The sequence below is a fragment of the Nansenia antarctica genome, assembly GCF_963989245.1.
Source record: "Nansenia antarctica genome assembly, chromosome: 18".
Lineage (NCBI taxonomy): Eukaryota > Metazoa > Chordata > Actinopteri > Argentiniformes > Microstomatidae > Nansenia > Nansenia antarctica.
In genome coordinates, this window is record NC_137691.1 from 10,741,518 (window position 1) to 10,767,872 (window position 26,355).

Consider the following 26,355-nt stretch of genomic DNA (forward strand, 5'->3'; position numbering starts at 1 on the left):
TAGGGGTCTCTGTCTCACTGTAGGGGTCTCTGTCTCACTGTAGGGGTCTCTGTCTCACTGTAGGGGTCTCTGCCTCACTGTAGGGGTCTCTGCCTTACTGTAGGGGTCTCTGCCTTACTGTAGGGGTCTCTGCCTTACTGTAGGGGTCTCTGTCTCACTGTGGGGGTCTCTGCCTCACTGTAGGGGTCACTGTCTCACTGTAGGGGTCTCTATCTCACTGTGGGGGTCTCTGCCTCACTGTAGGGGTCTCTGCCTTACTGTAGGGGTCTCTGTCTCCCTGTCTCACTGTGGGGGTCTCTGTCTCACTGTAGGGGTCTCTGCCTCACTGTAACATCTACAAAGAGATCAATACTATGTTTGAATGAACTAAGGTGTATTTGATTCACAGATGTGAAATGTATTTTGTATTGTTGTTTGCCTGTTACTATGGTTGAAGCGCGACACATTTGCTGACTTGCATAGTAAATAATTACGAACGTATACTCAACAACTTTCAATCTTGATATACAAATTACTGAAGTTATGTGAATGTAATATTGTTTCCCCATATTCATTTACAGCCTTTCCAGTTATATTATTTATTCAAAATGTAGCCCAAAACAATCAACTCATAACAAATAATCAATTTCATTAAGTCTACCACTAGCTTGCTAACCTGCTGCTGTTTGGACCCTTTGAATAGGGTGGGATTGGGCCTCACTGTTTTTGCACACTGGCGTGGTGAGGTCGATCGGTTGTCCCTCTACATTTTCTCTGTAAGCAAAATAGCACCATGTCTCACTTCAGCTGTTCTTCTTGTTCTTCTTGTTCAGTGGGGGCAGGTACATGTGTGGCTGTGCTCCATGTGTGGCTGTGCTCCTGGTCACGCTGTCTTGTTGTTGTTGTTGTCGTCTCATGTATCCAACAGCCTCACACAAACCCACGCACACAACATTGTGTTGCTTACTGGACATACGGCACCCTCTTGTGGTTTGAGGTTTTTTCTTGGCTTCTTGGGTTTGGCAGAAAGGAGTGAAATGAGTCAATTACAGAAGCAAACTATAAAACCAGGCTTTCTGGTGTATTTATTGGAAACAAAGAGTTTAACAGTAAGTGTCAACTTCAAATGCAAGGCCTAGCTCACACAAAACATAACTTAGGGGTAGCTTGACCTCACTTTGACCCACCATCAGGCTTCCTTTTTAGTGCTGTGGATCGTCTTCTTGTCACTGGATTAATCTCAACATGACCATAGTGTACCGGGCAAGATGCATCAACTCCACCTGTCTGGCCACTAATAACGCTAAGGGCGGGTGAGTCTGTTTGGTTCATCTCATCTACAATTGAGAACACATAAATCCGTCAGCTCACATCTAGAAAATAACAGCACTCACCAGTCTGACATTAGCTGTCCTTCCTCTCAGGCACTGTCTCCAGTTTGCTGACCTGGTTAATCAGGGCAATTTTGGACCACCTGGTCCTTGTCCACAACTCCCAGATGGTGTCAAGAAACATTTGAAGTCCCAATTTTCCTTTGCCAGTGACATCATTTTCTTGGCAATGTAAAGCCCAATGCACATGGCCCCGATTTTGTTGCACCGCCAAATTCGATTCCATTGTTTTGAATGAGACAATGCACACGGCGTGCGATGCGATTTTATCGCACGACAACATTCGATTCTCCATTCACACCAATTGAAATAATTCAAAGAATTGAGAATCGAATGTTGTCGTGCAACAAAATCGCACGCCGTGTGCATTGGCCTTAAGATTTAGAAGGATAGGAGACTGGTGTTGGTCATGAATTTTATGACGGTCTGTGTCTCTGTCCCTCAGAGTTCTCAGGTTTACAGAATACACACTGCTTTCATCACGAAAGTGCTTAACTTCTCTCTCACTATCCCTCACAATTAGGTCTTCAGCTTCCTCCAACAGTGTGCTTCTCTCTTCCTCTACCTTCTGGAACATCTGCAGGTTCTCCATCCTGATTCTTCATCTGGGCAGTGTTTTGTTGTGCTTGCTGGAGAGCAACTTCCTGCTCCACCAGGTCTGCATCAGCCTTTCCCTGCCTCTCAACCTCTGCTGAAAACGGAAAAAGCTGAGAGCTGAAAGCCACTGAGAGGGCCCTGATCTCCTTGCTGAACCCCCCAGGGGGCTATTCCACGTAAGTTGGATTAGTATATCCGCGATTAAAATAAAAGCCTCGTTCAAGCAACTCGTGATTGGGATTCAAGCCTCAAGTGATTCCTCGAACGAGAATCAGCCTTGTGTCATCAGTGTTCACAGAAGACCGGTTTGGAAATACTTGATTTGGGCCCGTGCTCGCGGGCATAAAGAGCCCAGAAGAGCCGATTGACGAAATGAAGATACTAGACTGCGCAGCGGTCCTACTTATTGAGCAGCGGTCCTACTTATTGATCTTTATGAAGACGAAAAATACGATGTAAAATAGTGCAATTCTGCCGCGAGGGAAATGGTTTGGCAAGAAATTGCTGACCGACTAAATGCGTAGGTCATACTAGCCCCTACTTATAGCCCCTACTTATTGTTATATGTTCATATTTTAATAAATTCATATTCACTACTGTGGTGATATCAGCAGCAGGCTTCATACAGTCATATCGGTGAAAAAAATTCTATCTTTGCACTCTATCAAATTTCAGGACCCTCCTTTCATGACTTTTCCTAGATATGTGCGTTCTACCACCCAGTATCCTTACATTTTCAAAATCACTTCAGGATAAGAGAGTATAAAGCTGTTTTGCATTTTTTTTCTGTGTAGGAAGCAGGCTAAAAAAAGAAGCACCCTCTAGTGATCTCTGTGTGTAAATATAAGATTTACATTCTAAAAATGGGGTCTATTTGACCCCCAAGGCGGCTCTACTAGTAGGTAAAATATGACCCCCCCCCCCCCCCCCGGCGCCTGGAGGAAGGTGTGAAGGTTCGGACTTGCATTGTCAGATTTGAAAGGTTGTGAGCGGTAACTTGTGGTTGTACTGCAAAACTGAATTCAAGTTCAAAAGTAAACGGTTTGTGGATATATTCTGTGAATGGAATTCACACGTCGAGTCTGCGAGTGCAAATTTCAAGATACAAGTGCAAATATTTATTGTACAAGTTCTCAAATTGAATCTACAACTTTGCGAGTTTTGACCCAAATCTATCTTCATACACACCAAGACACAACAAGTCTATGGTCTCTTGAGACTTCAATGCTGAAGACGAAGAGGATGTGGGTTAACTTACAGTCAGGCTTACTGTTAAGGTTATGGGTGAATTATGTGTAAAAGAAATAGGGTTAGCAATTGGGCCCTGATGCACAGTCTAGTAAATTCCGATCTGGACACGTACTCACAGCCATCACAGCCACGGCCTCATAGAAAACTGACAGATCTACCTTGTAACTATGGATTTATTGTCCCCAGTGTGCCTTGAGTAATTTCCCCATCTTTCTTTTTTCCATGCCAAGTCTCTGTCCCTATAGCAGACTTCAGAGGGCAGTTTACTACTGTAGCAGACACATAGGATTGTATCCAACCCTGTGTTGGGCCAAAACACACTTTCTCAATAGGCTTACACGACCTGCGGTTCTGTTTGCATTTGAGAGCATATTCTACAGTCGAGCACATTATTCATTCATTCATTCAAACCTTTATTTATTCTGGAAAGGACAATTGAGAAATAAATAAAAAGAATAATTCCAATGTCTTCGAGACATACAGATTATTCAAGTAAGTAGGCCTGTAACAATACAACATTTTTCTGGACATTTCATTGTCTCTGAAATAATTGTCACTGACCGACAAATTGCTCCCAATGAGCAGGCCTGAATGAGAGGCCATTGTAAAGCTCTTTGGAATAACTATATAAGTGTAATCCATTTACCGTTTCACTGTTATGTGACTCAGATAATGTAATAACACAGCAACCTATGAAGTAAACCATGCCTCTTTATTATCATAAAACGTATTTTGTCACCCTTCACTTTCTCGTACAAATTTGGAATGGCAGTTTTGCAGATGTAAGTCATACTAGGCAACTCGCATTGGCCATCAAAAGAGTACAGCATGTCTTAAATGCTGGCTTCTCCACTGTATTGAAAAATAATTCAATAATAATGTATTAAGGCCTTTGAGCTGCAACGTTTGCAGGAAAAGTGCTATACAAATAAAAGTTATTATTATGATATTATTATTGTAGCGAACGGGAACTGGTAGTGTAACTCGCCCCATGCGGGGAGTCGAACCCCGACCTCCCGCATAACCGCCGGCCGCGCTAACCACAACACCAAGAGAGTTCTGATTGATGTTCTGAGTTCTCTTGGTGTTGTGGTTAGCGCGGCCGGCGGTTATGCGGGAAGTCGGGGTTCGACTCCCCGCATGGGGCGAGTTACACTACCAGTTCCCGTTCGCTACACTGGTGTCTGGAAGTTGGGATGGAAGGAAGGCCATCGGAGAGCCGTGTCCCACGTGAGGGACTTGACATAGTGAAGCGTGAGGGCACGCTCTCCCGAACGGTGAGGATAGTGTAACGATCCTGTATGAGGCCCATTAGCAGCTCCACCAAGGGAGTTAACTCTCTTGGTGTTGTGGTTAGCGCGGCCGGCGGTTATGCGGGAGATCGGGGTTCGACCCCCGCATGGGGCGAGTTACACTACCAGTTCATCGTTCACTACATTATTATTGAATGGCCACATCTCTTTCGCGATGTAACACGTCACTTTGTCTGAACAAGCTCCATCTTTCTACCGTGTAGGCTACTGTGTTTGCCGAATCCGGTTTGGACATTTACCGCTCGAAAGCCGACTTGATGTAGGCTACTGTACTTGATCAACTGTAAACAGGGTTCGAGTTATGTGGGAGCCAATGGGAGCTGAGCTCCCATAGAGATGGTCTGAGACTCTCTGAGCTCCCATGAAGGCAGTAAAATCAAAAATCTGTGGGGGTCGCTAATAATACATTACCACAACTATTATTTGATCAAAATGTCAATGTAATGAATATTATTTAATTTATATTATAAATATTGTAAAATAAACACGTTTTCCAAAAGAGCTACGCGCACCATTAATCTCCTGTGAATGACAGTAGGCCTTTGACTGCCTGCACTTCACCACCAAGACACCATGGGGCGCAGTAGAATATTGTGCAACAGCAAAAGGTTGATTAATCAGCTGTGCGGTAAACCGTTGGAACACACAGTGCACAGCTGATTAATCAATTAAACCAATAGAGTGAGACAGGATATGTTCATATACCAGTTGCCTTTCAGGAAGTAGTGAGATCGTGCACCTAGCCTATTATTGAGAAGCAAACATTCATTCATTAGCTATACAGGAGTATATACATACAGTAGCTACCATGCCGCCCAAAAAAAGGCCATTTTTTGACCCTCTCCCGTTCATCCAATCTTGGATAAAGAAAATACATCGGACGTCAGCATCATGGGTTCCAGGACCGCGACCGCAGCCTACTGAAAACAGACCAAACAGGTCTATCTTGTCTCCGTAAAGGTAAGGTGGCTTTTACTTTTTACTAACCTAGTGTACATGTATTTTTCGCTCCTTCTGTATAGCAAAAATAACACAATTATTGGCCGAGATTACATGTGACTATCGCTTTTATAGCTGTTGTTTCATGTGGGGCTGTTGATGTGGTGAAATGAGTAGCCTGCAGCTGTAGCGTCAGGATATGTTGGTATTTGAGGAGGAGGATGAGGATGAGGATGATGTTTCGGTACCAGTACCGTTTTTAAAGTATCGATTTGTCACCGGTATCGAATAAAACCCAAACTGTACCCAACCCTAACTATATGTTTACATGCCAACTAATTAGCTAATTCATTTCTGTCATTTAGAGCTGAGGGGAGCAACAGAGAGACGGACAACAGGACAGTAACAGAGAGACAACGGGAGAGGAGAGCAATAGAGACAGAACTGAATGCACTGAACTTTTTTTTTTATTCTTTGCATTATTAACACTGTTGTGTTATTGTGTTATTAAAGTGTTTAAGTGTTTTATGGTAAAGCATTATGAGTGGTGTGTGTGCAGGGTGCTCGTGAGTTGTATATTTTGGGGAGGGGGGAGGCTTGTGTATGGGGGCGGGGGGTCCTCACACAAAGGAGTAGCCTAGGGCCACTGACCACCTTAATCCGCTAATGCCTATAGCTAATTAAAACTTGTAAGTCCCATCGCTGTGTGGGCATGATTCGCGCGTGCATGAGAACATTTCGCACTGTTATTTTGGAGACCCCCACAGAGATCAGCTTATAACTCGAACCCTGACTGTAAATCAATGCGTGCACGTGTCCTCTGATAGGATAGCTATACTGTTCTATCGCTACATGCGCATACATCCATTGGAAATGTGTTTGATGGATGCAAACAAAAGTAGGGCCATGAATATGAACTGAAACGTTAAAAAAAGAAGAAAATGCTTTGACCGCAGTTAAGAGAAAGAAACGTGATCACGTCAAATAATCGCCATTAGACGATTATTTAATAATTGTTACAGGCCTATCAACAAGATAATAATAAACATTGATAAATCAAAGAATCAGTTTACACAGTAAACATACATACACATAATAAAATAGAAAGACAGAGATAAAGTACAGAATAATGGGGAAAAAGACTAAAAACAATTGCAAACTGTTGCAGGCAGATCAGCAATAAAATGTCTAAATCTCCCATAGGATATAGGTGCATTAATCTTCAGTGTGAGCTGAGGATCATTCCAGGCAGCAGGGGCATTATAACGAAAGTCTGACTTTCCAAATGCAGTCTGTATGCGGGAAACCTCAGTGTAAGCCAGACTGCATCGACAGCCCTCTTTCATTGGAAAATTGTTTTTGTTCCAGTATAAGAAACCAATAATTTGTCTCAATTTACAAGCAAGATTTGTCTATATGACATTTAAATGAAAAAGTTTTTATTTATATTTCAATTTATATTCTGTAACCTTCTCTATGACAGACCCATTTCTAGTCGAAATATGCAAACTATTTTGAGCAATATCTCTGGCCCTAGAGAACACCATAAATGTAGTTTTGCTCGCATTGAGTACAAGCTTAAGGCCAATGAGCTCATCTTGCAGAGCATTAAATGAGAGTTGTACATTGTCAATAGCTGATTGTACAGAGTTCGCAATGCAGTAGATAATTGTGTCATCCGCGTACACATGAGCTTGACAACCACTCAGGGATAACATAATGTCATTAATACGTATATATAGTGAATAAAACAGGGCCCAGGATCGACCCTTGTGGAACACCTTTTGTAATGGGTAATAATTCCGACCAGGAACTCTCCTCACTTTCACACTTTGGTGTCTATCAGATAAATAGCTCTAACCAACCGCAAGCACTACTATCAAAGCTAACCCTGTTTAGTCTATTTAAAAGAAGAGAATGATCAACCGTATCCAATGCTTTTGACAGATCTAAAACTTAAAACAGAGTGGTTAGAGAGAAAGGCTTTAATTTGGTTATTCACCAATGATTCCAGGATTTTAGCTAAACAGAATACCCCGGAGATAGGTCGATAGTTATTAAGGTCACTTCATGATAGTGGCTGTGGTGTATTAAGCTCTTTGGGAGAGTGAAACATCATTAAATTCAAATAAAAGTTCTTTAAAAATGGCCTTCATAAATGTTATCTATTATTATATTGACCTGTTATGAACATCAGCTTGTGCCAACTTTCCGATGGAACGTTCATGGGGTTGGTTTCTCCCTGGCACTGCTGAAGGCCTTGAGGTCTCTGCCAGCACTACCAACTCTCCTCTCTCTGATCCCAGCGCATGGTTTCTGCAGTGATGCCATCCTAGGAGTGCAATACAAAGGTCAGAGCAAGGGTCTGTCACTCTTTGTGCTATCTATGTTCCATGGTGCAGTTCTTTATTATTATTGTGTGAAGCCCACATAGCTGTTACCTCAAAAAGAGAAGAAAGAAAGGATCATGGGGAGGGACAGGTTGTGTTTAACTTTATGGTATGCACACAGGACAGATACACTATAACCCCATTCACACATAAGAGCTTTCCCAGTATTCCATGGAATTTACCTGGTAAGGGGCATGTGTGAACTGAATTTACAGGGAGATTCACTCAGGCAATGTCCCTGGTCAGGACCATGTGTGATTCAATGGAATTTACAGGGAAGGCTTAGGTGTGAACAGAAGCATGAACATTGCCTGGTCCGACACGTAAGGGGTTACGTATGTCTGATGCAAGACGTTTTCATGTGGAACAAGTTAACTTACATAATACATAATCACAGCGAGTAGTTTCTCACTTGTGGTTTGTTTCGCTAATGTTACGGAGGCCAGTTAACCCACATCATATCAGCCAAAGTAGTGATAAATATAATTCCACAACTAATACTACATCATTTCCAATCATAGTTAGCTAGCTTACTTACTTATCAAATGTACATTTAGTGATGTAGATGCATTACGGAGCATCCACTGCTGTCCTGCATCGCGCAATCTTTTTACAGTTTAAAAATAATAAAACAAGGAAAAAGGCCTTATGCAAAAGGTTGGGAACCCTGTCAGCTAGTACTTTGTTACTCGTCCTTGGGCTACTATAACAGCTTGCAAACGCTTCCTGTAGCCAGCTAAGAGTCTTTCAATTCTTGTTTTGGGAATTTTTTCCCCATTCTTCCTGGCAGAACACCTCTAGCTCAGAAATATTCGTTGGCCTTCTTGCATGCACGGCATGATTGAGATGTCTCCACAGATTTTCAATAATATTCAAGTCTGGGGACTGTGATGGCCATTCCAAAACCTTCATCCGTCTTTCCTGGAGGTACTTCATGGTTGATTTTGAGGTATGCTTCGGGTCAACCTCTCTTCAACTTAAAATTCTGGACTGACCTTCAAACATTAGCCTCTAGACTCTAGAGGCTAATGTTTGAAGAATGGAAGAATGTTTGAAGAATGGATTCCACCACATATCAAGACATTCTCTAGAGTCTAGAGAATGTCTTGATATGTGGTGGAATCCATTCTTCCTTCTACCCGCACAATGTTGCCTGAGCCCCCAGCTGCTACACAACCCCAAAGCGTAATGGATCCACCTCCATGCTTAACAGTTGGCAAGGTGTTCTTCTCTACAAATGCTTCACCCTTTTTTCTCCAAATATACCATCTTTGGTTGTGGCCAAATAGTTACATTTTGGTTTCGTCAGTCCAAAGCACATTGTTCCAATAGGCTTCAGGTTTCTCAAGATTTTCTTTTGCATACTTCAGATGCTTTTGAGGTCGTAGGACTGGCAACTCTGCCATGTTATGTATATATGAAAAGGGCTTAGAATTGTTGACTAACTCCAGTCAGGTCATAGATAATGATTCACTATGACCAATCCTTAACCAGCAATGCAGCGTTACTTCTGGGAAGTGGCTATAACACTGAGGTTTTAACTGATGGTGTTTGTGATGGAGTGGTGTGTACCATACCAGAAGATTCAGGTTGGGATACTTCCAAGCAATCACTCCTCTCACTCCTTTGGAGAGATGTTTAGGTATGTGGAGGAGTCATGAAGTACTATCAAACCATGTACTGTAAATTAATCTGTTCGGTAAAACACTCAGAATAGGTAACACAGTAACACCTTCTATAATACTATAGTATATGTTATTATTATCATTATTATTATTATTATTATTATTACTATGTTGTAGTAGTAGTAGTAGTAGTAGTAGTAGTAGTAGTAGTAGTAGTAGTAGTAGTAGTAGTAGTAGTAGTAGTAGTAGTAGTAGTAGTAGTAGTAGTAGTAGTAGTAGTAGTAGTAGTAGTAGTAGTAGTAGTAGTAGTAGTAGTAGTAGTAGTAGTAGTAGTAGTAGTAGTAGTAGTAGTAGTAGTAGTAGTAGTAGTAGTAGTAGTAGTAGTAGTAGTAGTAGTAGTAGTAGTAGTAGTAGTAGTAGTAGTAGTAGTAGTAGTAGTAGTAGTAGGAACAGTATTGTTATTGATGGTATACTATTATTTTCCCCGCTTTGGGTTAGGGTTAGCTCAAAAAGTCCCTGACCAAAAATGCTATTATTTTGCATGCCACAACTAGAGAGCATCAGTAACAATGCCAGACATAATCACCATAATTAGACCATAGGTGGCGCTATAATAACAAATAGAAGATCAAGTAACTTCACAATGCTGGCATTTCTACCCTGTTGTATGAAAATGTATGAAACTTCCCCTCATGGGGAACACATTTGCCTCAAGAACCCATAAAGTCCGCCATGGTGGATCTTTCTGAGGATACTGTATACTATAAGGATACTGTATACTATATCAAATAATAAGATAAATTAAAACTATTAAACACTGAGTGTTTATTTTAGGCCTTATATAAAGGATACAATATCATAACTGTGAATGATTAATGCAGGGTGGTTTTCATGGTATTTATAAAATAGATAGACCCGCCAACACCATCTGTTCAATTTGCATTCCATCCCGCGGTGAGTTTCCAGAAAGCTTTGTAGCTAACGTAATATGTTATCTATTTGACAACCCAGGCCCACTTCTCTCCAAGAACAACAAACTTGTTCATTTAATGAATTGCATTACTTCACGCAGATGTTTGACCTGCAAACACCTCCAAACACCCCCAAACACCTGGCCGTTCACTCCGCTCTTCCACCTCTGCGGGCCGCCTGGCACCACTGCCTCTAGGGGATGCAGCAGTTGCGCTGCCCGGTCACAGCTTTTCACCGTCCTGGCTCCTGGCACCCCGCTGGTGGAACGAGCTAACCACTGCTGTTATTTGTTTTTGTTAGCACCATAACAGCTGTGTTTTGGATGAGCTGCAATTCATGAACAGCCCCTTTAGATAGGCCATTACAATAATCAAGTCTACTTGAAACAAATGCATGGATGTGCTTTTCAAGGTCTTGTTTGGACATGAAACCTCTCATTCTTGTTATGTTTTTCAGGTGATAGTAGGCTGATAGTTGTGGTAGGCAATGTTGTTCTTTTTTATGATGTGTCCCAATGGAAGCATGTAGAGATTGAATAAAAGGGGGCCAAGGATTGATCCTTGGGGAACCCCGAATGTCATTTTAATTTTGTCGGACACAAAGTTGCCAATGGAGGCATAGTAGCTTCTGTCCTGTAGGTAGGATCTACACCAGTTTAGGGCAGTGCCCCAAAGTCCTACCCAGGTTTTTAGTCCTCCTAATATCACCATATTATAGTTTTTGTCCACACGTTAAACTTGGAGCCTTCTGCCACCGAGGCTCCACAGCAACCGCTGTGTTCGTAACTTATCTTAGAATGCTTTTTGTGAATGTCTTGTAGCTAATAGCGTTGTGCAATTTAAAACAACCAGAGCAAATTATTTTGTGTTTTGAGCCCATGACACTTGATTGCAGATTACATGCAAGACTAGCTATCTCGCTCGAATAAAGTTTGATGTGTCTTTCGTATTGACATGTGGAGACCACGAAGCTGTCATGCTTGTGTTAACTTGTAGCATGCTGGTTATCTATCCATGTTGTTGGGCTTTAAGGTTAAACTGTTAGTGCTGTAGCTCGATTCACTCGTCCACACAAGTTATAGTTACTGGCCCCAATTTGGTACAATTATTACAGAAGTTATTGAGAATAGAGACATGGTTGACATACTTAAACTAGCTGTTGTACCCTTTAACGTTCGCTAACTAGCTTGTTAGAGTTAGCTTCACAATTGCGGGTGAAGTTAGGTCCAGTTCTTCTCTAAAATAACATATTAGAACATGTTTCTATTAACACAACATGACATGGACTTGTTAATTAATTTGAACCAACAGTATTATGGCGTTTATACAGTTTGTTTAACCCACCTGAATTAACAAGGATTATGGACAAGCTTTTAACATGAACGTTACTCCATGGCTTGTTTATTGAGGAACTATTAAGGCTACTAGCTAGAGCAGAAACCTTGATGTCCCGCTCCACTAGCGCCTGGCTAGAGCCGGGAGGATTTTGAGTTACCGTTGTGTGGATAAAATCACAAAAATGACAAAATGTGTTTCAGATTTAATTTTCTGGGGAAAAAGCCAGGTTTGGTGAGTGCCATAAATTGCCATACCAAAACGATGCCTATCGAGACACAGAGAGAGAGCCACAGACTTTTAATGAATATGTTACGGTACATGTGGGAACACGGTACATGTGGGAAAACTAGGGTTAGGGTTAGGTGCTAGGGTGCTACGGTTAAGGTTAGGGTTAGGGTTAGGAGTAGGGTTAGGGATAGGGATAGGATTAGGGTTAGGGTTAGACATGCCAGCATGTACCAAATCGACGTAGCACCGAACCCTAACCCTAGTTTTACCACATGTACCGTATTCCCACATGTACCGTAACAAATAGATTGAAGAGCCGCACACAGACAGGTAAAGTCAAAGAGCCGCATGCTGGACTAAACCATTTTGCGCCAAGACGGGTCTCACAGATCTTCCAATATTTTGGGAGAACTGTGGCACAAAGTTCATTCTCTCAATTGATGTAATCAACAAACTTAAATAAGTTATGACACTAATTCATTCGAAATAAAGAACATTACAAACAAAACAAAACGTTAATTCCAGGATTTTCAAGGGCCCTCTCCCTGCTGGGGCCCTGGGTAGTCAGGTCCACCTCTCCCCCAGCTAGTGCGCCCCTGTGTGGAGCTGTCCATGTTGATCGGCTTTTAGTCCCAGAACAAGGCTGGAATGTATGCCTTGTACTGTTACTTATAAATTCCCATCCTTTGATAGCAAAACTGTTTTTGTGGTACCACTATGTTTAGGCAAGGATGTAATCCATTGCAGATAGCAGTTTCCCACACGACAGTTTCAGAAGCTGGTTTGATTTGCACAGGAGGATTTGTTTAGTCTCAGGCTAAGCTGCTGGTGCCATTCCCACAATCAGCATGGTAAACACCTTATCCTCAGGACGGGCACCTGCTGCCCATATGATAAGACAGAGAGCAAGAGTGGGGGCTGGCTGAGGGGCGCTTAGGTGGCGTAGCGGGTTAAGCATTGACCATGTAACGGCAGGGTCCCCGGTTCGATTCCGGCTGGGGACATATCCTGCATGTCATCCCTCCTCTCTCTCTCATCCATCCTTCCTGTCTACATCTCTATGTATCTGTCAATACAAAAATAAAAAATATGAGTGGGACTGCCCCAAAAAGCTTAAAACTGAGGCCTGTCATTCAGCTTCTCAGAGACCCTTCCTACCTTCCCCCGCTTCTCTGCGCTGTGAGAGGATGTGTGATGATGGTATGAGAGTCGATAGGAGTTGGTCCCATAGCTTGGTCCTCTCAGAGGCATTGAGGTAGTCACTGCTGAGATGTTGGGCTGTATTAACCACTGTAACGCATTCGTTCCCACTGTAATTTCATATCCCATAATGCGATGTCAGAGAGCCTTCAGAGAACCGGGGGTTACAATCCGTAACTCAACGTTTTTATCCAGCGAAATATCAGTTATATGACCCTGAAACTTGCAAAAGGACCTGTGTGGAATCAAGTGACAGTCATTCTTTAGTTTAGAAATGTTGAACAGGTAAATGACCCAGCCAGCGGTGACATTCACATTCGCAGTGTAAACCAAATCCCATTATTCACCGAACAAAACTCAGGCAAGCAGGACATTTGAATGAATGAATGAATGAATGAATGAATGAATGAATGGTCTTTATTGTCATTGATATAGTACAGGTACCAAACAACGAAATTTGGGAGGGGGGGGCTCCCCTGGTGCTAGGAAAGAAAAAAAAAAAAAAAAAAACTAAGAAATAAAAACAAGAAGGGAAAGGAGCTGGTTTACATAAATAAAGGCTATGTACACTATCCACTATGCTATACTGTACAAATAAAACACTGTGCTGTACTCTATGCTATGCTATACCTATTCTAACATTTCCTATTTCTATGCAACCTTAGGTACCCTAGGGTTGTCATATTGCACATAGTGTTATTGCACATTCATTTAAAGTGTCGCAGTTTGCAGGCTTGAAATGTACACATTTGTTTTACTAGAATACATGTCACAAACTTATTTGCAGACGAAGGCTTCAGCTGCTTTCTCAGTTCTCCATAACTGAGAAATGCTTGCAGCTCCCAGGCGGTACGTCGGCAGCCAATGAGCCACACACGCAAGTCACAAGCTACACACAAACAGCAAGTGAAAGATGCCCAGGAACGTCCTAAACAAGCAAATTCAGGCAGATAGTCAGGGTCTTGGCAGGTGCACACACTGACTGCCAATGCAGAATAATAAGTAATGATTTAGCATGGTTATTTAGTGACATTTTCAAAGGGGAAAAGCTAGCCTACATGTTGCACTTCATTCACAATGCAATATGTCATTTGTGTCTGTGTCACAACAAGTAGCTTACGTGACAGCAGAGACACATTGGGGGCATTGCAACATTGAAATGTAGCGACCGCACACAGCCAAACAAATGACTGATTTATGGGATAGTTTTATCTACTTAGTTTGTTTTCTGTTGTGCAATGTGTATGGCAAGTGGCAAGTATGATGTTATGATATGTACCAGATATGTATCATCTTTCTGGTAGTAGATTCAACAGTTATTCACCTGTTTCCCTGAAGTGTTGCTCATGTGCACATCCCTGCATGAATCTAACGCTGTTGTATAGATTATTAATTTACAGATCTGGTTGAAATAGTATTTGTTTTCTTTCAAATACTGCAAGCAATTGATTTGGCCTGTTTGGAGTGCCGAGGAGACAGGGTTTGCACTTTTTCCGGGCAATAATTTTGTGTAACTGAACTGTTCTGGTAGTGGAGGACTTACAGAAGCAGTAATAGTAAACACAAACACTTCTATCAATGTCTTTTATCCATAAACGATTGTCTTATTGAATGTTTATCTATTTACTTCTTATATTTGCTTTTATTCATTGTAATTTCTATTTTCTTACTATGCTCCTCTTGCTGTATTTTAATAATGTCAAGCACTTTGAATTGTCCCTGTATGGAATACATAAACTTGCTATAAAGTGCTCTAAATAAACTTGCCGTGCCTAATTGTAGAAGGTTAATCTGGTTCAGTAATAGTAGTAATAATAGTAGTAATAATAGTAGTACTAGCAATAGTAATGTATCATCATTTAGTCTGACAAATAGTATAAGTCATGCTGTCCATTATTACCCCCACCACCAAACATACCACCCAATGTGCACAGAGTGAGAGAAACATGATGTGGAGCTTAATAGTGTTATTACCTCCTTTGATTCCAGCAGGGTCATAAAAGCGTTGGACAGTGAAGAAATACACTGCTGGCTTGTAAACATTAGTCTAAGAGACTTACTGGAGTTCCAGAGCACATCACAGAGGATCTGTCAGAAACGAGGGGAGAGGAAGAAGAAGAAATACGTTTATTGATGCCTCCCCCCTCCCCCAGACATATTAAAAATAGTACCTTGTAAGCGTTATGTTCCCATGGTTATAAAGGCAAAGGGGAAATCCTTAAAAGTCTTGTTTACTAGAATATCACACACACACACACACACACACACACACACACAGTAGGAATTCACAACTTCAAGCTCTGTTGAAGACTGCCGTTAGTGTATGACTCTGGGTAGGGTGGAAACCACAACAAATAAAATGTGTTTTACCCCTGGTTTCATTACATGTATGCCACTTTATGAAGTACCCACTTTGAATGAATGAATGAATTAATGAATTAATGAATTAATGAATGAATGAATGGTCTTTATTGTCATTGATATAGTACAGGTACCAAACAACGAAATTTGGGAGGGGTGGCTCCCCTGGTGCTAGGGGGGAAAAAAAAGAAGAAAAAAAAAGAAGGGAAAGGAGCTGGTTTACATAAATAAAGGCTATGTACACTATCCACTATACTATACTGTACAGATAAGACGACTAGGGTTTTCATATTGCACATAGTGTTATTGCACATTCATTTAAAGTGTCGCAGTTTGCAGGCTTGAAATGTACACATTTGTGCCTCAGCACTACACCTGATTTTTTCAATCCATACTTTCATTTTTCCATTTTTTTCAATCCATACTTTCTGTATGGATATACCAGATATACCAGAAAACAGAACTTCATTTCAAAGTGTGTAATAGTTCTCCTTCTCCCTCAATGTCTCCCCTTCTGTTATCCCTGTACCTAGGCGTTATTACGAAGGCCTGTGCTTGCCTGTACAAAGCACTTAGTGGAGGAATGTGTGAAGGAGGATAACAGAGCTTAATTGGCACATTCACTGGAATGGGTCAGTAAGGAGTGTGTGTGTGTGTGTGTGTGTGTGTGTGTGTGTGTGTGTGTGTGTGTGTGTGTTTGTTTTAACCATAACTCAGTGAAGAGATGCACAGTGGTCAGAGTTAAGGTTAGTGGCCACCTCTAGTGACGTGTCCTGCAGGCAGAAGGCTTACGTTTAGGTTTATGTCTGATTTCACTAGCTGTTCTTCCGACGGAGCTGCAGCACAAAATGTAAAGATATTACAAAAGAAATATGTTTAAAATATTTGGCATGGCACACATTTGGATGACTGCAGACAGCAATTACATCAAGTGATTCAAGTTTACACATTCTACAAAACACAAAGTGACAGATCTTCTTGAGGGGTTTAGTTAATGAAGTGGAGTTTGAGGCCATTCCAGTCACTGGCAGCAGAGAACTAGAGAGAGTGGTTCTGATGAAAGGAAATGTTTGGGAATGCCAAGGGTGATATACGGTATCTGTCAGAGCACAGGTTGCTGTTGCTGGTGGGGGCATAGAGAAGTTTGTTGGGGAACCTGCCAATAAGAGATTTGTAAATTAATTGAAGTTGGTATGCCAGTATGGCATGCAAACATTCAGACTAAGAACAGTTAATCCCTTTGCTCCAGAATTCAGCATGGTAAATGTACAAACTTTGTTGATGTTGCCCCCAGTTGGATCATTCCTTTTCCATCTCTAAGACCATCAACAGTACATTTACTGCTGTAAATCTCAGTAACACTTTACATAGTTCCCTTCACCCTCTCGTTCTCCTTGTAATACCCTATTGGCCCACTTGTTTGAATCAATCAATCTGCCTTGTTCCCAGGGTACTTTGTCTCCAGGGTGCTGAGTTCATGGCTAATCCGAACACAGACACACACGCACACGCGCACGCACACGCACACACACACACACGCACACACACACACACACACACACACACACACACACACACACACACACACAGACACACACGCACACGCACGCACACGCACACACACACACACACACACACACACACACACACACACACACTCACACACACACACACACACACACACACACGCACACACACACACACATACACGCGCACATAGATACACAAACACTGAGAGAAAATTCTTAGTGAGTCCGTCTGAAATATCAGAGGGAACTTCGGGAATATTCTCAAGTAAATTAGTCCTGGATCACTTCTTGTATGGTCATCCTGGACAGTAGGAATGGGGGAAAATAGCCCATAATGATAGAGGAAATAGCTGTCCGGTTTAATGAGATGTATGGAAGAGATGTATGTCAGCTGCAAATCGGATCAATTCCAAAATTGGGTGTGTGTACAGTGTGTGTGTGTGTGTGTGTGTGTGTGTGTGTGTGTGTGTGTGTGTGTGTGTGTGTGTGTGTGAGAATCGAAACTGACCTTACAATTATGAATGGCTTGCCCACTTCAACCGTAATGGCGATATGAGCAACATAGCAGACAGACAATAACAGTTATTTGCATGATCAAAGCCATCACATGAGAATAGAAGCCTATGCAGTGCACCTAAACACCACGTACCCTTCATCACACCTCTATGTCAAAATGCAGGCTTATTACCTCTGTTTTACTCCACAGCAACATAGTTTTGCTCTCAGTCTATTAGACCTAATCTTTCTCCACCTGTGTGTATGTAGGCTACAGTAGCCTATGTGTGTCTGATTGATGATAAAGACTTGATCTACACACAGGGAGATGAATGTAGACATTTGGAATACTTTTGTCCTTAACTGGATTGCTTGTTATAAGCCAGGAGACAACAGTAGCCTAATATTTGTTTTGATGATATTTGACAGATTTGTCTTTGGAATTTACTGACGCATTTGCACAAAAAAAAAAAAAAAGAAGCAATTTCATGCTCTCAATTTGTTTAACATAAAGCAAATGACTGGTGTAGACCTTCTTGCATATATAATTATATTTGATTGCATGTCATTATTGCTTCAGAGTTTTGTTCTGTTTTACTTGCTGTCAAGCTTTGGCACTTCACGTGACGTTACCACTGCTTTTTTTTAGGCTGAGTACAGTTACACCAATTATGTTATATATCAATATGTTATATTCAATATGTAAGCTCTTTAAAATACACTATTTAAAACGATCTAAACAAAATGATGTTTTTTGCATGGTATTGATCTAATTCAATGATTCCACTGTGTACGGACCTCATTCTGATTACTGTCATTAATAAGGAGACCCCAGGGCTTCTAGTGCAAGTGGACATTGTTGAAATAGAAGTTTATATACCATCAGGTTTAAAGTATTGTGACTTTAAAGGTGTGCATCTTGGGGCTTGTGCACAAGTAAGTGTGTCCTGTATATAGTATGTCTTCATAAAAGCAGACCCACCCTGGGAAAGGAGGACAGCATTCTGTTGAAGAGAGAGACAGATGCACAGTCATAAGAATGAAATATGTGGGAAACCCACTTGACTCATAAATCTCCAAGAGACACATTAAACAGCCTCTGTTTGCAATCAAAATATAAAAGAAAGGAAAGGAAAGGCAAAATAAGAAATAGATCATTACCTGATATGAGATAATATTGGAATATGGTTATTTATTATGGGAGGGAATGAGATAAAATAGACTTGTTGATACACACACACGCAACACATGTTGAAAGTCTTCACGGGTCATTTAAACGCAGGTTCCATGACTCATTTGGGAGGCATACATCATGTTCATATGACCCAATATCCTCCCCTGAAGCTTCTCAGGGAGTGTTTCCATTGCTCTGGAGGGGAAATGTTTTGTGTTGTAATTTAGTGTTCACCGTGTTGTAATTTATGTACGTTCACATGTTCATAAATGCAAAGCCTTTTGAAACCCTTTCAAATGTTCCAGTGCATTCAGCAGAATAGGCTGTACTGATACAGTTCTGCAATGGTGAACACAGCCATGTTTCTGTATTCTCTGGTTATCTAGCGTTAGGCCTACATGCTTACACAAAACGGTGCCATTCAACTGTATTCATCCCCTTGCGGGCAATTATTTAAATATGAGTTTCGACAACGAAAGGGATGTTAATCAAATTCATGGCCGCTAATGTTTAAGAATACAGTAGAGTAGCAGCTTGGTAGTTAGTAAGGTCTCTCTGTGTGTGTGTGTGTGTGTGTGTGTGTGTGTGTGTGTGTCTGTCTGTCTGTCTGTCTGTCTGTCTGTCTGTCTGTCTGTCTGTGTATCGGAGTGTGTGTTGAAGAGGGGTATTAGTGCCAGCTGAGTATACATTGACTGCAAATGACCTCGCCTTCCCCCAAACAAGCCCTTACCTCTCCTGATAATGACCAATTCTCTCAAGACTGTGTCATTCCAGTAGCCAACTGAACAACAGGGGTCCACAACACTACGGGTAACCCTGGAAGGGCTCTTTAGGAGAGAGAGGGGGATTAGGAAAAGTACTTCTGAAGCTGGTAAGTTGTGTGTCACGACTATAGACATGTTTTGGGCAGTTGTTCGGTTCTCGGGATCCTGTTTTTTTGCCTCTGACTTGGCTCCTGCGTTAGGTAAACCCCATGTGCCAGACTAACATTATTTAGAAGAGAGAGGGGGATTAGAATTAAGAAGTACTTCTGAGGCTGGTAAGTTGTGTGTAATGACTATAGACATGTTTTGGGCATATGTTTGGCATAGGCTCTAGGGTCGGGTAGACCCCCAGGTTCAACTGCTTGAGGACAAAGCGGTCATGTTGTGTGTATAATTTTTAGCACCCCATCATCTGGTGATTGCCGCTTTTGTGTAATGCCTTCTCACTCCAGTCTTGATATTTTTACGAATGTTATCGGCAACTGGATATTCCTGTAAACAATATAGGTAAAATAGGATTTTTTTTATATAGAGACCCTGCTTCTTCAAGTGGTGGGTTTCTGGTGTTGTCATATGACATTGTGTTGATTCATCTCATGATTCAATTCGATATACAGTCCATCATTGTCACAAGGTGTATATTTGGTCTAATTATTGAACATTGACTTAATGAATGCAGACAATTGATTGAATATTATTGACCCTAATATCCTACTGTAGTCTTCGACTTGGGATTTATGTTGTTAAATCCTGTCTTGGTTGGTGTCTGGTTTCTGTGAGAGATTCTAAAGCACCAGACAGCCACTAACAGACCCAGAATCACACATTCATGTCAGCTTTCAAAGCAAACATTCCAGTGGCATTCTTACCTCAACAATGGCCCTTTGGCTCCAAAGCAACTGGGATCGATCGGTAGATAGATTGGACCCTCCAGGTCAACGTTACCTCTGGATCTGAGGCTCAGAGACAAACATAAATCTCCACCGCATTTTGACAGTGAAAAAATGTAGAGATGCTGTAAAATATCACACTTTGCACTTTGTGCAAATATCACACGTGCCTATACATGGTTTATAAAGGTTTGGTTATGGTCTCTTGAGACGTACTTCATCTTAAATGATAGTTTTCTCATGGATGTCACAAAAAAATATGTTTTGTCGCAATTATTGTGAATAATACGGTCTTGTTTTTTTCTTAATTACTGATAATGACAGTACCATGACTGTAAAACAATTCTTAGGCTGGCTGTAAATAACTGGATGAACCTATGCAGCTTGTAGAGAGCAACTTATAGCCAAATAACATCTTTCCCCTGTTCTGTGTGGTGAGTGGCAGAAATGGGACAGATTCATTTTGTCATTGCTAAAATGTATTGTCTCTCATTTTCGCTTGGTTAAAGAATAATATGGAACTTTGCACTTGTTATCAAGCATTATTAAGGCTTCTATGTGTGCACTGGTCAGGGAACCTGCGGGTTGAGGTAGAAAGCGTTTGGACTACTCTTTATAAAAAAATATAAGCAATTACTTAAACTACTCTTCAGAAAAAATAAACAATTACTCAAATCAATAACCGATAATGAACTGACGATCTACAATGGCTGCAAAATGTCTAATGATATTTGAAAAATACGAGTTGGTCCCATTGCTTGGTCCTTGTTAAGATAAACCGATATTTAAACCATTTTCACTATTCATCTCTTAACTGCCATAAACTGCTATAATAAACTTGATTTTGCCTATCTATCTGATAAGGCAAGCTGATAAGGCAATCCACCACCAACCATTAGATTATTTTTCTTATTTGGAGGGAACACCAATATGTGACACAGCAGTGGCAAGCGGTGACCTTTTGCACTGGTCATGCACGCACACACACACACACACACACACACGCACATACGCACACACACACACACACACACACACACACACACACACACACACACACACACACACACAGGGCCGCTTGGGAGATATGCGAGGCCCTGTGCGAAGTCAGATTTACGAGGCCTTTTATAATGATGTAGGCTACTGTTATAAAAAAAAAAAAAAAAAAAAACTTACTTACTTATAACCGCGCGACACGCACGCACCGATATATTGCAAGAAATGCGCTCACATGCTGTGCCAATGCTGATAGACAATAGCATATCTACTTATTTAGATAGTTTACAACCATGTTTGTTTCATTTCAAACCTTTTATACTCGTAAAGGATTAGGATTTAGGATAAAGCAGTCATCATACCCAACATTAAATACGCACAAGCCATTATTGACATGAATAGAGATGTTACTCACCACCATGTAGGCCTATCCTTTATGTTGAAAAGCTTACAGCAAAAGCAAAAAGACATGTCCCGTTTTTGAGAGTACACAAGCCACTTTCTTTCTATGTTTTCCCCATTTGGTAGTTTTCGGAGAAATAAAGTTTCACTAAAGTTCCTGTTCTCATTATTTTTAGGATAACTAAATCCAGGTTTCATCTTTGGGGGACCTCTTCTAATGATCACTTCTGTAACTGTAGAGTCCATATTATGTACCGGCCAATTTACCAGGATCATCATACATTACATATCTGACACTGTAGGCTCGTCTTGCGTTCCATCACTCTCAGCCCTGCTGCTGCTCTGAGTAGCTCCATCTTCCGCCTCCGTATCCTCTACTTCGCCACTCCTGACCATCATCACCTGGGGCTGGGCAGCCCCACTGCTGCCGGTGTAGCAGTTGTCCTCCTCCACCTCAGAGACATCATCTTTGCCTCTCAGGGGGGGCTGTGCCGTGCTACTACTAGCATTGCTAGTGCTAGCAGTAACGTTTTGATTGATTGATTGAAAACTTTATTAGAAGATTTGCAGAAGTAGGTACATGAAAGTACATATTACATACAAGGTCAACTAACAGGATAAAAACCCAAGAAAGCCACTGGCTTATTTCAATTGGGGTCCTTGATTCTCAATTCATCGTTACATGTAAGACAGACAAAAAAGCTAGTACTATCTACAAGATAATACAGACAAATAACTATTACTATCTACAAGATAAACACACATCCATCATGGGAAGAACAATACAACAAAACATAAGGTATGTACAGCGGGTAGGACAGGTGGGGACATACACCACAGGTGGGGGCGGGGGACAAAACACATAGTATGTACAGTGGGTAGTTCGGGTCTTTTAATCTGATTTTTGATTTAGAGGGTCCAGTTACGGATTGCAGCCTCCTGTAAATGTTTTTTGAGAGTGGTTTTGAAGGTGGGCAGTGTTTTGCACTCCTTTAAGATTATAGGAAGGGCGTTCCACATTTTTACTGCATAGTTTGCAAACGAGTTTAACCCCTTGTTTGTGGTGCAACGCGGTTGAACGTGGTTCGTGGAGCTTCCTCTGGTGTTGTATGTGTGGACGTTGTTCACTTTTTGGAAGTATGTTGACAGGTACTTGGGTGTCTTTGTGGTGTAGCGTATCTTGAAGACCAGGCCCAGTGCAAGCTGCTGCACTCTGTCGACTACTCGTAGCCAATCAAGGCTCAAAAAATGAGCAGCGGTTAGATGTGTCCTAGGGTTGAGACCTAGCAGAAGCCTAACCAGTTTATTTTGGGCTGTCTGGAGTCTTGTTTTATGGGCCTTTGTGGTTCTATAGTACCATGATGTTACGGCATAGTCGAAGTGACATTGAATGAGAGCTCCTGATAGGGTCCTCAGTGTGTTTTTACTGACAAGTGAGGATATCCTGTACAAGAATCTAGTTCTATGGTTAACTTTTTTTTATTTATTTATTTTTCTTCGGTGCTAACGGGAGCCTCACTTGTTTTTAGAAATGTTTCGAACGAACCTCTAAGCGAGGCCCTGAAGCCTTCCTTTCTTTTATTTGTATTTCTTTTTTCAGCACCCGATTAACATTTTCTTCCTCGGTCTCGTTCCCTCTGCATTTTGTCCGTTGCACTAAGCAGTCACTATGCACAACAAGTGTCAACGCGCGCCCAAAAATTCTTTTCACGTTTCACGTAAGGTGTCATAGGGGGAAATTACTTTTTTCTGTTGCTAAGAATCTCCCTGTCCTACAGGTATGCTAGATTTTAGATGTATGATTGACTATGATTATCACATCTGTGAACATTAAGAAATGTATTTAAGGCAAAAATAATAATATGGTCCCTTGCCCTTGCTTTGGAGGGCCTCGCCAGCCAGGGTACCCAAAAAAAAAAAAAAAAAAAAAAAATTTTTTTTTATTTTTTACCCTGCCTCACGCGAGGCCCTCCAAAGCGCGAGGCCCTGTGCCACCGCCCCAGCTAGCCCCCCCTTAAAGCGGCCCTGCACACACACACACACACACACACACACACACACACACACACACACACACACACACACACACACAGGCCTCGGCGGACCTAACTCTCTCACACAAACGTAGGCCTCAACTTTGATCACAAACCTCCCACAACAAATTGAGGCCACAGCTACAGTACAAAAAAGCAAAAATAAATAAATAGCACAATATACTACCTTATAGGCTAATGTAGACAAAGTATGTGGGAAGATGCACGCTCATGCTTAGTCATAGCGGTATGGAGGTTGTTTAAATCGCCTTAGTCTGTCGTGGTCCAGAATGTGTGTTCAGTATAAAAAAGGAGACATGGCCAACCTTTGGGCAGCCAGCTAGCCATGTATGTTTTTCGTATATGCTAGCTTGAAAGTGACGAACGAAACTATTCGCTGTTTTTGCGATGGCAAGTTCAGGAGTTGGACATTCTCTTGAAATAATATATTTTTTCCTCAAATGTCCTCTGAGAAAACGGCATTGAACGCAAAGAATCTAATGAATTAATATTACTTATTACAGTGCGGCGATGGCGATGAGGTGTCAAGTGCCGCTAAAAATTCAAATGCTTGTAGTGTTGCGCATGCGTGTCTGTCGGATAAGCTGGTTCACAGACATCTTTTTTGCCTATCAAAATTATCACGTTCAGTAATCCCTACTGCACGTACTGTGTACTCGGAATCACAGAGCGCATGCGCGAAGTAAGCTGTTTGGTGGGCGGCTTTGTTGTTAGCAGAATGAAATAGCAGAATGAAACACGCCTACTGCGTGTACTGTGTACTCGGAATCACAGAGCGCATGCGCGAAGTAAGCTGATTTCTTGACAGCTTTGCCATAATACAGCAGGGCAGCGGTTTTAAACCAAAACGATCAAACACACTGAGACAAACATTTAAATGCTTTTTATTTTTATTTTTTATTAAAGGGCTTGGGCATGCGCCGCATTTATAGCTTATCATGACCGCTCGCCCATGTGACACAGTCTGATCATTAGGTCTGCATGTCGGCAACCAATCAAAATGTTCTGACTTTTCTTTTGAAACACGGAACTACGTTTCAACGTTGTTGAGAATCACAACACAAACTCGCTAGTCAAGCCAAAATACTGCAACGAAAATGGTTTGGGTGAGTAATCCCCACTGCTGCCTAGTTAACTAGAACACTACTTTACATTGTTAGCAGGCTCACAAAACAAGCTGTGTTAGTTGACTAGCGATGTGTCATTGATTTTCAACAATGCGTATTCATATGTATTCATATTTTTAGAAAGAAAAGTCTGATCATTACATGGGATCCCGACATCAGGATCTAAGCATTAGAACGTGTCACAGCTCTTCACCGCTCTTGTCACCCCCTTCTGGTGGTCGGCAGTACTTCACACGTCTTCCCAACTCATGTCTGCTGCAGCAGCAGCATTGATATTATATTAAGCTAGCAAGATCAGAGTTTCTTTTAAATCTGTTATTAAAACTATTTTTTATAAACTAGCCGTTAACTGATGCTGACCTTATTGTTTTTGATGTGTTTTATTGTTTACATTTGTAAAGAGCTTTGTCTAAGAGTAGGCCTTAAATCTAAGCCAGAGACACAAGCCTTTAGTGTCTGTGTATGTATACTGCAATAGACCATTTGTCTTGGTCTTTGCCCGGTGACCTACCCACTGAACCTGCATTGTTATTATTTGACACATGGGCTCTGTCTTTACGGGGTCATTAGACCAATGTTTGTTTGACCTTTAGGGTCGGTTTCTGTCAATTCCTCTCTAATGTCTAACCCTAGCGCTATGATAGCTGGACATGTCTGTATTGACTGTGAGAGAATACAGACAGGCAGACACACACACACACACACACACACACACACACACACACGCACACACATACACACCTCTAACTGTCTACCGTCTCAGACAGCAAGACTACCGTTTCAGGTCAAAGAGACACTGCACGCCCTGACAGTACCTGACATCACGTGAGTTTAGAATTATAAGGTTCTATTTCCGTTTAGGGCAGTTCAGAGATATTGAGCGTCAAAGTTTTTACATTCCATTATGTTTTGTGAGATGGAACCTTTGTATTTTATTAATTACTAACTCAAAAATGTCAACATTTTTAAAATAACACCACACAGGCATTAATAAACACCTGGACACAATGGATCCGATTATGTAAAAAAAACTCAATTTTGACAAAAATTGAGATAGAACCTTATAATTCTAACGTCACGATTACCTGACATTACCTGACATTACCTGACAGTACCTGCACTTTAAACAGCTGTCTCCATTCTGAACCCTACTGTACAGTGCCCTGCATAAGTAACGGGACAGTGAAGTATTCTTTCTTTGTTTGGCTCTGTACTCCTGAAGTAAGAGTATTTGTGTAAATGTTGGTTTCATCATTCTGTGGGACAGCTGTTCTGGGTTTGTCTTAATCATGGTGAGCATTCTTTGGTAATTAAAGTCTTCATTGGCTTACGAGCCTGTTT

General features: G+C 41.4%; 1 protein-coding gene across 1 annotated transcript in view; it reads left to right on the forward strand.

Moving 5' to 3' along the window:
- Positions 1-1,224: 1,224 nt before the first annotated feature.
- The window catches only part of optc (opticin), a gene marked incomplete at both ends in the record, with an annotated part of 35,316 nt that continues 10,185 nt past the window's right edge, over positions 1,225-26,355 (forward strand). Inside the window, one exon of the mRNA XM_080547889.1 lies at positions 1,225-1,292. Within this exon, the coding sequence (XP_080404015.1) occupies positions 1,225-1,292 (68 nt within the window). The remainder of the gene's footprint in view (positions 1,293-26,355) is intronic.